Source organism: Rosa chinensis, chromosome 5 (assembly GCF_002994745.2).
Source record: "Rosa chinensis cultivar Old Blush chromosome 5, RchiOBHm-V2, whole genome shotgun sequence".
In the NCBI taxonomy this organism is placed as follows: domain Eukaryota; kingdom Viridiplantae; phylum Streptophyta; class Magnoliopsida; order Rosales; family Rosaceae; genus Rosa; species Rosa chinensis.
This window is the reverse complement of record NC_037092.1, coordinates 76,551,722-76,565,050: the sequence shown is the minus strand read 5'-3', so window position 1 is coordinate 76,565,050 and position 13,329 is coordinate 76,551,722. Positions and strand designations below refer to the sequence as shown.

Genomic DNA, 13,329 nt, shown 5'->3' with positions numbered 1-13,329 from the left:
ATTGAAACAGTCATCTCTTTGAATAGAAAGATATGGGTCTGATCGGAGTCGCTTCTAACCATTATCATCAATTGCTACTGTCATTTGAACCAACTCTTTGATTGACGGAGTCTGCAGACTAGGCAAGTGGAAAGAAGCTAAAAGGCTGTTGAATGAAATGTTGAGTAAAGGCATATTTCCAGATGTCTTCACCTTCAATATCTTGGCTGATACATTCTGTAAGGAAGGGATGGTCGTGGAAGCCAAAAGTGTGGTTGAGATGATGATTCAAAGAGGAATTGAACCTCGCACGATTACATAAAGTTACCTTATGGATGGTTACTGTTTGCAGGGAGAAATGGATGAGGCAAAACAAGTTTTTGATCTAATGGTTAGCAAGGGCTCCATGGTTGATGTTCAGAGTTGTAGGGTAAAAAGATCGATCAGGCTAACAAGATTTTCAAGGAAATGCGTCGTATGGAACTTGTCCCTAATACCGTTACTTATACAACTCTTATTGATGGTTTTTGCAAAGTGGGGAGAATACAAGAGGCAGAAAAGCTGTTCTCTCAGATGCAAGGCTATGGCCAACATCCAAATGTTCAAACTTATGCTGTTTTACTTGATGCCCTATGTAGCAACCAGCAACTTCCTAAGGCAATAGAATTGCTTACAGAGATGAAGGACGAGAAGTTGGAACTAGATATTGTAATCTACAATATTGTTATTGAAGGTTTGTGCACAGCTGGAGAAGTTCAGTCTGCAAAAGATCTCTTCTGTGGTTTATCATCAAAAGGAGTTCAGCCTGATGTAAGGACATTTACGATAATGATCAGTGGACTTTGCAAAGGAGGCCTATTGAGTGAAGCAGAAAATTTGCTTAGAGGAATGGAACAAAAAGGCTCTTCTCCAAACGATTGTACCTATAACACAATTATCCGAGGTTTTATCAATAACAATGAGACATCAAGGGCTATGAGACTTATTCAAGAAATGCTTGAGAGGGGTTTCTCTGCAGATGCGTCAACTATGGAATTGATTGTTGATTTATTGTCAAAGGATAAAGTAGATCCTGGTTTATTAGCATTGCTTAAAGATTCACTCTGAAGTTATTTGAATATTTGAAATTAATCTTTTGTCAATATCACTAGGAAATTCGGAAATTCAAAACTGCTGCCCCTCTAGCAACCTTGGATGTTCTGTCAATCCGATTCATAAATCCATCATCCAAACACAATGTCATTTCCTTGTTGCACTCCACTTTTAGCACTTATTTTTACTATAATACTATATATATATATATATAATAATAATAATAATAATAATAATAATAATAATAATAAACTGAATATTTGGTAGACAAACAAATACTGACAGTGCAAGTATTCATCTTTCCTAGTTCATTTGTGTTTAATATTTATGTCCTAAAGGCAATTGTGTTTTTCCATTCTTGTTTGATTGTAGAGTATGTTTCAGTGCCTATGACTTTTACATCAGTTTGTAAAACGAATATGGTAAAACTCTTTTTTTCAATTATGCCCTAGATTCTAACTCAAGCATTTTGGGATATCCCAAGTTTCTTTACCTATGATGATTATTCTTCCTTTCTAGTTCAGTAGTGGTTGATAGTTACATCCTAAAGGTAACAGTTTTTTCTTTTTTCTTTCTCTGATTGTTATGAACTGGTGTAATTCTTCTCTGAAAGTAGGTGGCATCCCTATGAGTTTAGATTTTAGTTTGTAAATTGAATTTCCAAAAAGCTTTTTAATATTGAATTAGGCTCCCATCTTTTAACAGTTGTCACCTGATCTCTTCATTGTTCAATTCTACTCTATGTTAGAACATTTGTAATGCTTCAATGATAATATATGTTCTAACTTGAACATTTTCGGTCAACCTAGTTGTATCACTAATCTTTGTCCAGAAAGGTATGTCTAAGTGGCAACTCTTACCTGTTACATAGACCATGTGTCCTGATGAGTGCTTATTTATGGAGATTCCTCAGTATGATTATATACAGTCACTAAGCTATATTCTTGTTTTTTGGTAACAGGGGACAAAAACTACTGAGAGCTCCATTGCGAGCTTTCATAGCACAGATACATTTACTAAATTTGCACAGCCAGGTTTTAAGGGCATGTGATCATGGATGTTGATGTGACATCAGGTCATGAGGCAGGTGGGTGGCTCTAAGAGAGCTTGTTGAGCAATGACCAATGCGCATTGTCTCACCATTTTTGTGCCTTTTAAAAAAAAAAAAAAGATAATTGGCTTTGTTCTGAGGTCAGTTGTTTATGATTAGGACAATTACATTCAAGTTTCTATGTTTTAAGATAGCAAACACATGCTTTTTCTGTTTTTGTTGTATGAAGCTGTGGAGAGCTGTGTAGTGATTTTGTTTGGTTATAGTGTAGCTCTTGACCGCCTCCTCCTTTCTAATTCTTTGATCTGTTGAATTTAATTTCAGCAGTTCACCATGTTTTTGCTCATTTATGTAAAAAGGTGAATTTTCCTCTTGATGTAAATCTTATGTTGGGTTTGGAGTTTGGAATTTTAGTGTTTATGGCATAAAACGTTCTTTGTTAGTTATTTTAGTCACTGAAAGTTGTCATGGCTCCCTATTAATCATTGGAAAACATATTTACTCTCTAGGGAGTAGGGACTATGGAGCTAGTTGTAGATGTTTCCGAAAGCTAAACCACAAGGGCACATCTAAACCTGTATGATTCTTTGCTTTGGTATTTCAAGTGTAGCTTTAATGCCTTCTTACAGAATTTTATTGATCACCCTGACCCTATTCGTTAATTTCTTGTTGTGGATGGTCTTAGTTGCATGGTTGCATATGCTGAAAATGGCAGAATAAGGAAAGTTACAGATTTTAATCTGTGGCTGGTGTGTTATCATTGTACTGCTTTCTTCTTGTCTCTTGTTACTGCCGTCTAGTTCTTTATCTAAGCACACTGAATCTAAAAGTAGTGGCACTCATACTGGAAAGATCTGATTGTTCTCCTTTTATTTTGACAGGGAAGGTAATCAAATATCAGTCATTGGGATTCATCAGAGCTCCCAAATCTCTACGGGAAGTGATAAGTGATGCTGATGAGGCTTCTTTTGCGTTTGGTTTTGATGCTAAGACCAATGATTACAAGGTTGTGAGGCTCATCAGTTTCTTGTAGTTGAGGTTTATTCACTAGCCACAGGCTGTTGGAGCTATCTTGGTTCTATTGTGCGTCCATGTCATATGGATGGAGGCACACTCCAGGCTTTTGTTAATGGGTCTTTTCATTGGCAAGCACAATGTTTAAAAGGAAGTACATATCTCATTTTGGCATTTGATGCGGGCAGCTAGTCATTTTCTGAGATAATGATGCCAGAGTTTCAAATTGGAAGTGTCATTGACATTGCAATTGTCTGTTTCAGCAGACGGGAAATCACTTGCTTTATTTGAGACGCATACTGATTCTATTCTGTATCCAATTGGTGCTGATTCTTCTCTTGATATCTTGGAAGTGAAAGAATATGGTATCCATGAGTCCTGGACCAAATTGATAAGACTTTGTCCACATAGGCCACATAGAAGTTTCCTCCCCAAATTGTATATTAGGGAAAGCGGTGAAGTAGTAATGGCTGAACGAGCTGATGAAGCCTCCTGTCCCAGGCATTATTCTTGTTCTCATCCTGGGTATGAACTATTTTTCATAGAACTTGTGAGCCAACAGTTTGAAAGTCTTGAGATTTGTGGATACAGATATTACACTGTCAATTCTTATGAAGAGAGCCTTGTCTTACTCGACAAGGAGAATGCAGTTTCTTACTGAGGGAATGAAAGGTTAAGGTTATTAGTAGTGCTGATTCTACTGTTTTTTTTTGTTTTTTCTTCAAATGCGCGGTCAGCTATCCCTGCATGACATGTGACCATCATATAATATGTAATCTGTATGATGATTTACTAATATGTATTCAGGATATGTGCTTCACAAAGTTTGATCTATATATCTTGTCTTTGCTGTTGCATTGGTTTGATCTAGGCTTCTGTGCCTATCTGTTTGGGTGTTCTTCTTTTGAACTGCTGCTTGTGTTTCTTTCTTGCTTGCGTTGCCTCAACACACATCTTTTTCACTAAACTTAACTCTGCTTTGGTGAAAAATATATTTGGGAAACTAATTGTTAAAAAATAAAGAGAATACAAACAATAGTATTCATGGATAATAGATGTTTGGAAAATAAAAGTGATAAACAGGGGAACATTGCTGGACTGGTCCTTACAATAGTTCTAGTCTTTCCCTGAATAGAAAGTTCTTGCTGCACTATCAACTTGGTAACCTTCAATACTGGACTGGATATGTTGGTTCTCTACTGCATTGAACTATTGTAGCATGGTTTATTCTAGAATTGTGCAATAGTTCGTGCAATGTATGTTTCTTTTTTTTTTTTTTCTTTTTCTTCATTTTAGCTTTAGTTCGGGCAGTAGTACATTTCCAAATCTAGCCAGCTTTATGCGAAGCACTAATAGGAAGTTACATTTGCATTACAGTAGGAAGTAATTTGTTTTGTTTTTGCTGCATCTTCACTGACATCTTCATTGCCTAATGTGTTGACTGTTTGTGACTGTTCTTTTTGTCAACTTTGCAGATTTGCAGTGCAGTAAATCCTTTGCATAAAGCGTTAGTGTATTTCAAACGGTGCGGGACATCTCTCATCTGATGTACTGATGTATTTCTATGAGTAGTTTATTGTGAACTTCAGTTTATTTAAAAGTTGGATGAAACTATCTAGAATTCTAGATGCAGTTTGAAACTTTGCATTGTAAAGTTCACTGAATTTCATCAACAGTTTCCAGTGTTTGTGTTCCTTCACTTTGTTTACTCTTGCACTGTTGCTCATCTCAATTACTGCCTATATTCTCTATGGATTCAAGGGCCGAAAGTATGATGTGCTAGGTTGCTCGCTCCATTTCATATTGTAAACTCTGGTTTTCTAAAAACTTATACATCAAAGGTGATGTAATGCACATTCTTACAGGTTGCAAAAGTAACATCAAGCACACGTAGCTCGAAAATAATTCGAACTTGGTCGAGCCAATATTGGTTTAATTATGCATGGCCTTTGCTTTGGAATGAGCACAAGGTAGCATGTGATATGGTTGCCATTTTACACAACAGAAGGTAAGCATTGTGAAACTGGCATGAATTTAGGTCCACCTCACATGCGTGTGAATATATATGATGGAGTACCTTCACTACAAGACTTCAATCATGGCCATGGGGCTTACTTTTGACAAGGATGGGTCGCCATTTCTCAATAATTCTAACACCGATTTGAACATAATTATTACCTTATCAAGTTCTTACGAAAGTTAAGACCTGTTTCTTAGTACCTAATGGTTCTCTGCATCTTTGTCTGGTAGTTTATACCTTTTATGATTTTGGTGTAAGACAGCATTTGATGTACATGCCTTCTGACCATGGATAAATGAATGAAGTTCTCTATTTTCTAAAAAAAATGGTTCTCTGTATCTTAGTTAACTTGTTTTCTCATCATCTAAAACAAATATTTAAGTTATTCTACTTAACAAACCAATTATTGTAGCTTCTGAAAAGCACTTCCAGTACTTGGAGACCCAAAAAGTCAATACATTACCGATCTAATGTCATTGGGAAATAAGGTCTTACAACATTTTCTATTAAGACCAGGACGTTTCATTGTCTATTTGTGAAGCAAGGAAACCAAAAGAGCCCCAATTCAGGTACTAGGTCTAACTCCACTCAAACTCAACTCCAGGAAAAATTCAGCAGCAAGTTATTATGACCCATTCTTGTGTCCAATTAGTGGTCCAATCCTAAGCTTCAAGTGTCAGTATATAATAACATTAGCGGTATGATCACTTTCAGCTTAAGTTGGTTTTGTCAGATCATTTTTGTTCCACAAGTTTAGGTTGTTGGAAAATAAAATAAAGTTTAAAGTTATGGCAGTTAATTTTTGACACTAAATTTGAAATGAGTGTTTCTATTCATATATTTAAAATTGTCATTTGAACCTCTTATATTTTTTAGTAATAGTTAATTTTTTCAACTCGTATAAAATTACCTATAAAGACATATGCATATAAGAAGAAAAAAAATATAAAGCAATTCGACCAATACATCATATTGTTTTCTTGTTCAAACTGCAGTCCTCGTTTATTGGGTTGAATTGAAGTCACTTTTATGATACTCATCTTTAGCCACTTTCATAGTTTCTTTCTACATCTCCTACATTAATATAAAACCCTAGTCTATGCCTCAAATCTAATGGTATCAATAAGCAAACTCGACATTCTTGCATTAAGATTAGTTGATGATTACCGGGGTGTGTTGCTCTCTAGGCTTTAGTTCAATCTTCTGCCATAAAGGGGAGCGGATGAACATGGTTATATTTGTGATTATTGCAAGGCATTATGCATACTTTTGGGTTTTGGCTTCTTCACAATACACTTTTGGATCGATGTCTTGGCAATATCATGGGTACCAAATCAATGCAATAGGATACATAATTGTTATCTCCAACATGTTATCATACTAAGATGTGGAATGTGCGATCTAGTTCCTTTGAAATGGATTATGTTTTGAGTTCTGTTTGGTCGTTTTACTGGTTGATTATTCTCCCAATGACATCGACAAGTTCAGCTGAACTCCATAGGTAAGGGCATTTTAGAAAAAATGGGGAGGTATAGTTAGCAAACTGAATATTCAAAAAGTAAACAGGAGGTCTCATATCTAGGGAGGTCTAAGTACTGATTTTGGAGGTATGAATAGAAGTACTTGATCATTTAAAATTTAGTGCGAAAGAACTCTTATGAACAAAAATTTAGGGGGATGAAATTCACACTCTTCATTTTACAATCCACACTCCATGTTTCATTTTTTTAGTAACTTAAATATTTGTCTTTAGTAATTTAGTTTTGTCTTTTTATAAGAATTTCAATCAAAAAGATAGAAAAAATTTGAATTGTAAAATGGAAAGTGTGAATTTCACTCTCTAAAATTTAATATCATACTAGTTATCATTACCAATACTAGACCAAATCAATAATGTCTACCACGCTAATATGTTGAACTAAGATATTGAACTACGCATGAAAAATTGATTGAAGGTGACATTCTTCCTTACAACATATTAGCTCCCAAAAAATCAGAGTATACTATCCAAGATTCCAAACACACATAAACAAAAAATTTGCACTTTTTCATTTTGCAGTTTGCACTGTGGACACTGGACAGTCAACACACTCCAAATAACTTGCACTACAGACTCAATAATAAGTTAAATTTGCCATTTTCTTATGTAAATTACCCCTTAAATGCTAAAGAAAACTTTATTAAATTGCACATTTTGAATGTAATGCTAGCTGTGTTCCATATACTATAGCCTGCAGACTACCTCAGACCAGAAACTTCATTCTCACATAGAGAAACCCTAAATGGAGGAGCCCAGTAAGGTCACTGTAACTTGCAGATGATGTTGCTGGATAAGGAAGACTCTAATCCACTTTACCTGAATATACAGAGACTTGAAAACCACTACAAGAGCACTAAACGTCTAAACCTGAAACTGATTAAAAACCCCATTATATAATCATAAGGGCATTTCTTAACGCTAGCACCGTTTCTTAAACCCTAAAAATCCATAATCTTAAGTAATTTAATTTTAGTCCACATCAAGCATGCATAATCCAAGCGGATGGAAGATATTGTTTGTTATGATGATGATGATCATTGAGAGCCCACATTCCCAAAACTTGACAAACTGGTCTTAATCATTGTGCTGTGCAGACAAAAATAATAGAGAATTATGATCTACTAATTGTTAATTGATGCTAACATTTATTATATAAAACTTTTGTTGCCTTGTGCAGGCCGGAACCTAGAGTACTGGTTCAAGCCAGGTGTCTGTGTTGGATTGTGGACCAGGTCCTTATTTGAGTTATTTCCACATTCACCTCCCCGTACATGCAAACCCGAAGAAGAAGTAAGAGAAGCACCAGTCATCACCTTCCCATGACCAATGGCATGATGCCATGATCCATTCATATTTTATTTCACTGAGATACCATGTACGTAAGTATGAGTTTTGTGTACAGTCAATGAAAGTGGCTCAGTGCTCTTGCACTGTAAAAAGGTGGCTGGAGCTCCCATTGCTCTTATGTTCTCCTAGCTAATTCTTAATTCTTTATGATTTACTATAAAGTTGGTTTAGAGATTTGTCAAGCGAGAACTTACCGTACGTGAAACTAAAACATATTCACCCAACTTATGAGTAGAGTGGTCAATCACTGTAATGTTTTTTCTCCTTTTTCTAGAACGAGTTTCCGAATTGGGAATGGAAAGAGAGAAAAGAATTAGTATAACATCCAAAAAAAAAAAAAGAAAAAAAAATTAACGTTTCTCAAACTGAAACAAGATACTAACTACAATGGAAAAATCATGTTGTACTTGATCATATCCATGTACTTCTGGTACCCATTACATTCTTGTAGCTCAACCAAGTCAAACACATACAATTAGACACATGTTTCTTACATACTGGTTTTGATTATCAAACTGACTTCTTCTTTTTTCTTTGTTATTCTGAAAATTGTCAAACAAATTAAAGTCAGTATTCTCAACCTCCTATTAAGTATTTCAGACATGAAAAACATCCTCTTTGAAAAATAATAGTCCCCTCTTCGAGACTCTGCACCAAAGAGAAGAACTCTCTCTTTGATCAGATCAAAAGCGAGTCCTGAATTATTCCAGATTGAGTCTTCTAAAATACCCCACAGAGACAGACCAAAAAAAAAAAAAACCCCCGAAATAGGAAATGGATCGGAAAACGAAAAGTCACCGAAAACGGCACGTGAACGGCACGTGGGGGGCCAACAGGACGGCGCTATAAATATTCATGAAACCGAGTCGCTGGGCCGCTTTGCTACAAGACAAAGTGAAGCAAAATCCAACGTTGAGGGAATTGCCGCGAAACTGAAACGACGCCGCTCCAAGTTGACCCAGTTGCACTCGCCCCATTTGTTCCGGTAACTCGTTCCGGCGACATGTCGGTCTTACATTTGAATCATGAAACTTTCTTTTTTTTTAGTGTAGAGTTTCCTTTTTTTATTTGAAACGCAAAAGTCACGCGCTTTGCTCTACATTTGTACAATGTACAATGTGCAAGACAGAAAGAGACTCCCACGACTCTCCTTTTCTCTCTGTTGCATATTTATATATCTGTACATATAAACACGTTCAAGTTTGGAACTTTTTGGTTTCGTTTTGAGGTTTCAGGCATGAATCGACGGTGGAGATTTGATCGGTTTGTGGCAGCCGTGGTGTTTGTGCTACTGTTTCATCATAATCTGAGCTTTTGTTGGTGTCTCAACAGTGAAGGTTTGTAACAGACTGTTGCATTGTCTGTGCAGTTTTTTTTGAATTAGCTGATCAATATGGGGGTTATGCTGAAATGGGTTTTGGTTTTTTGGTGCAGGTTTGGCTTTGTTGAGGTTTAGGGAGAGAGTGATTAGAGACCCTTACGGGGTTTTAGGGAATTGGAATGGTGGTGGCGGTGGAGAAGATGATGATCCTTGTTCTTGGTTTGGGGTTGAGTGCTCATCAGATGGGAAAGTCATCAGCTTGTGAGTCTTTGTTTGTTTCCTTTTGTGTGCTTCTTGTTTTCTGAGATTGAAGCAAATAGCTCCTGAATCAGTTTGAGTTTTCTATGGCAATAAAGAAAATGGGTTTTGTAGATATGTTGGGTTTGTATATTAAGCACTTCTAAATTGATTTGTGGTGGGGTTTCATAGGAATATCATGTAATAAAATTAACCACTCACCTTTTTGAGCTTGAAGCTTAAAAGTGATTTGGAATTCATGTAACTTGTAATGATTAAAGAACACGGCAACTTTTTATTGATGTTGTCCTTAGAGTTGCTTTGTGCTAGGATTTTTAATTGTATCGATTTAGAGGCTCTCAAAGAGTTTTGGTGTTCTTAATTTCATAAGCCTGAAGTTGGATGTGATCAACTTGCAGGAATTTGAAAGATCTTTGTCTTGGAGGAACATTGGCTCCTGAACTAGGGAAGCTGGTGTACATAAAGTCCATGTAAGACTATAATTGGTTCTAAGTCCTACAAATGCATTCCAATGCTTCCTTTTAATGTGTTTTTCAGAACTTTTGCTGTAATGTATTACTCTTGATCTGAATTGGTGCTTCTTTACTACAGAATTTTGCGGAATAATTCTTTTACTGGGAAAATTCCTAAAGAGATTGGAGACTTAATGGAGCTGGAGGTTTTGGACTTGGGATATAATAACTTTAGTGGATCATTTCCATCTGATTTCAGCAACAATCTATCCCTCACTACCCTGTATGTTCTTCTTTTGGAACTCTTTGCCCTTCTGAGTTTTCTTTTAAATGACTTTTACTAAACTCATATCCTGATTCTTATTGCAGTTTACTTGACAATAACCAATTTCTTGGTTGTTTATCCCCTGAAGTCCATGAGCTTAAGATGGTTTCCGAATGCCAAACAGATGAGAGCCAACTAACAGATCCTGCTTTCGGGACATCATGCATGAGCAGATCTATCAGCTGGTAAGCAAGTGAAAGTCATCTAATATTTATGTCTTGGCTTAGATTTACAAGGGCCGGAAATTAGTTCTGTTTTCACTTTGTTTCCATTAATGACATGGTAAAGTCCAATAAGTTTCCACAAGTTCTCAATCTTTTGGCCTTGCACATATTTTCTATTGGAAGCAACACTGGAAACAAAGCATCTTGTACTTTGTAGCCTCTTAATTCCTACATATATTCCAGGATGACCTTTTTCTTATTTTCTAGGAACACTGCCCAACCTGGAGATACAGCTTACCGCAGGTTGCAGCAGGTGGTAGATGAGCCAGAGGCATCCAGAATTGGAAAAGCTAAAGCAACTGACAGGGTTTCATCATCCATATCGGCTTCACCATCTCCATCACCATTTTCAGCTTCAATGCCACCATCTGCTTCACCATTTTCATCATCACCATCTTCAAATTCCCCTTCACCGTCACCATCATCAGATTCTCCTTCACCATCTCCCTCAAGCAGCTTTCTGACCCCTTCACCCTCGCCTTTGATAGCACCAACTCCAGCCTCTCCCGTCCCAGTAAATCCACCAACTATTATTTCGACACCACCAGAGTCTAGTCCATCTCAAACTCCATCCCCTGCTTCAATTCCGGGGCAAGGGCTTAAACATAGTTCCAAGTCAAAGAGGCGCATAGTTCTGATTTGTGCAGCCGTTTTTGGAGGTTCTTTATTGATTTTACTTTCAGTCATTGGCATTATGCTTGTCCGAAGCAGTAAAGTGGTTACAGTAAGACCCTGGACAACAGGGTTAAGTGGGCAGTTGCAGAAAGCATTTGTAACAGGTCAGTAATTGTGACAGTGCACAGCCCTCTGCACACATAAACACAATCCCTTATGCATGAATATTATTTATTAATCTCCTGAGAAATTCTGAGGCACCTTTTAATATAAAAAAGAAAAGAAAAAAAAAGACACCAGCAGAGCTGAATATGTAGTGAACATTGATCAAAGGCTAGACCTGTTGTCAACTTGTTCACCATTCAGTACTTGCAGCATTCCAAGGCCAGAGATTGACCTTCATGTTGATGTAGCCTTGGGACAGTTTGTATTTTAGGAAAACATTTTACTCTATTGCTGGATCTAACTATTGGCTCAAAAATTATTTTATTTGTCCTTTAAATCTAGTTTGGTTTTCTTGATGAAGACATGGGAAAAGTTTCTAATTTCCACTTCAATTTCTTACATGTTTCTGTACTCAACTTGATGAAATGTGTTTCAGGTGTACCAAAACTCAACCGATCAGAACTTGTGGCTGCTTGTGAAGATTTCAGTAATATAATTGGATGCTTTTCGGATGGTAACATTTATAAGGGAACTCTTTCAAGTGGGGTTGAAATCGCTGTAACATGTATAACATCAACATCTGCTGGAGACTGGTCTAAACATCTGGAGGCTCAGTTCAGAAAGAAGGTATAGTGTAAAGATTGATACGAGTATTGATGCGTCCTTTACTACAAGAGTACGCTAACAGTTCCTAATTGCTCACTCCCATTGATATACTTTTCTTTTGCAGATAGAAACATTATCCAAGGTGAACCACAAGAACTTTGTAAACCTAATTGGGTATTGTGAAGAAGAGAAACCATTCACAAGAATGATGGTTTTTGAATATGCTCCAAATGGAACACTTTTTGAGCATCTACATAGTGAGTATACAATGAAATTTGTAGTATCTTTCACAGTAGTTTTTGTTCGTACAGTATATTAATTTTGAACATGTCTTGCAGTAAAAGAAGCAGAACACTTGGACTGGGGAATGAGAGTACGAGTAGCCATGGGTATGGCATACTGTCTAGAGTATATGCACCAAATGACTCCACCAATACTCCAGAAGAACTTGCAATCAGCTTCTATATACCTGACCGAAGACTATGCAGCCAAAATATCAGATTTCAGCTTCTGGAATGAAGGAACTGCAGCAAAGACAAGATCAGCTGACAAAGAGCTTATGGAAGTCCCATCTGCAAGTCCAGAAAGCAATGTCTACAGCTTTGGTGTAATATTGTTTGAAATGTTCACCGGTAGAATTCCATACTCCGTGGAAGAGGGTTCTCTTGTGGACTGGGCATCACACTATCTAAGAGGGGAGAAACCATTGGGAGAAATGGTGGATCCTATCTTAGAATCTTACCAAGAAGAAGAGCTGGAAAAACTGTTTCAAGTGGTAACAGATTGTGTCCATCCTGACCCGAAACAAAGACCAAAGATGACAGAGATCACAGCTAGGTTAAAAGAAATCACAGCCATGGAGCCAGATCGAGCCACACCGAAGTTATCACCTCTTTGGTGGGCAGAACTTGAAATTCTTTCAGAAGGAAACTGATCATAAAAATCTATTTATTTTTATTGTCCATTTCTTTATTAATTGTGTGCACGTTATTCTTTTACCTGGTTCTGTTATTCATTATAGCAGTGGGGTGCATGTAGGATAGATCTGATTGTGTGGTGTTCTAATGTAAGTTAGAAGAGATGAATTGTAAATAACGATTGTATTGAGAAAGTGAGCTTTTTCTGCTTCTTACACGAAATTATAACTTCTCAGATAAATAAATTTTGATTTTTTGAATAATAGCTTCTAGAGGCTTCTGTATGAATTCCTGATTTATAGAGTTTTCTATAGTTTCATGACTTTCATTTCTGTTGGCAAATATGGTCTTGGGTCTGCTGCCTTTGGTAAACAGAAAAACAGATTAGAAAGAAAAAAAATCT

The 13,329-nt window shown here is 36.7% G+C and overlaps 2 protein-coding genes across 3 annotated transcripts; both read left to right on the top strand.

Annotated features, from left to right (window-relative positions):
* Positions 1–447: 447 nt before the first annotated feature.
* On the top strand, positions 448–1,086 carry LOC112164097 (putative pentatricopeptide repeat-containing protein At1g12700, mitochondrial). Its single transcript, XM_024300334.1, has one exon. The coding sequence runs from the start codon at positions 448–450 to the stop codon at positions 1,084–1,086; it is 639 nt and encodes a 212-aa protein (XP_024156102.1).
* Positions 1,087–8,809: 7,723 nt separating this feature from the next.
* LOC112202354 (probable inactive receptor-like protein kinase At3g56050) lies at positions 8,810–13,171 on the top strand. 2 transcript variants are annotated; one of them, XM_024343342.2, is made up of 10 exons: positions 8,810–9,028; positions 9,279–9,380; positions 9,478–9,625; positions 10,021–10,092; positions 10,214–10,357; positions 10,444–10,584; positions 10,831–11,402; positions 11,840–12,030; positions 12,134–12,266; positions 12,348–13,171. In XM_024343342.2, exons 2-10 carry the CDS (start codon positions 9,281–9,283, stop codon positions 12,941–12,943), a joined length of 2,097 nt encoding a protein of 698 aa, XP_024199110.1. In that variant the 5' UTR covers positions 8,810–9,028; positions 9,279–9,280; the 3' UTR covers positions 12,944–13,171. The 2 variants fall into 2 exon arrangements, with proteins under 2 accessions (XP_024199110.1, XP_024199109.1); XM_024343341.2 differs by lacking the exon at positions 8,810–9,028 and having other exon boundaries at positions 9,051–9,380.
* Positions 13,172–13,329: the final 158 nt, after the last annotated feature.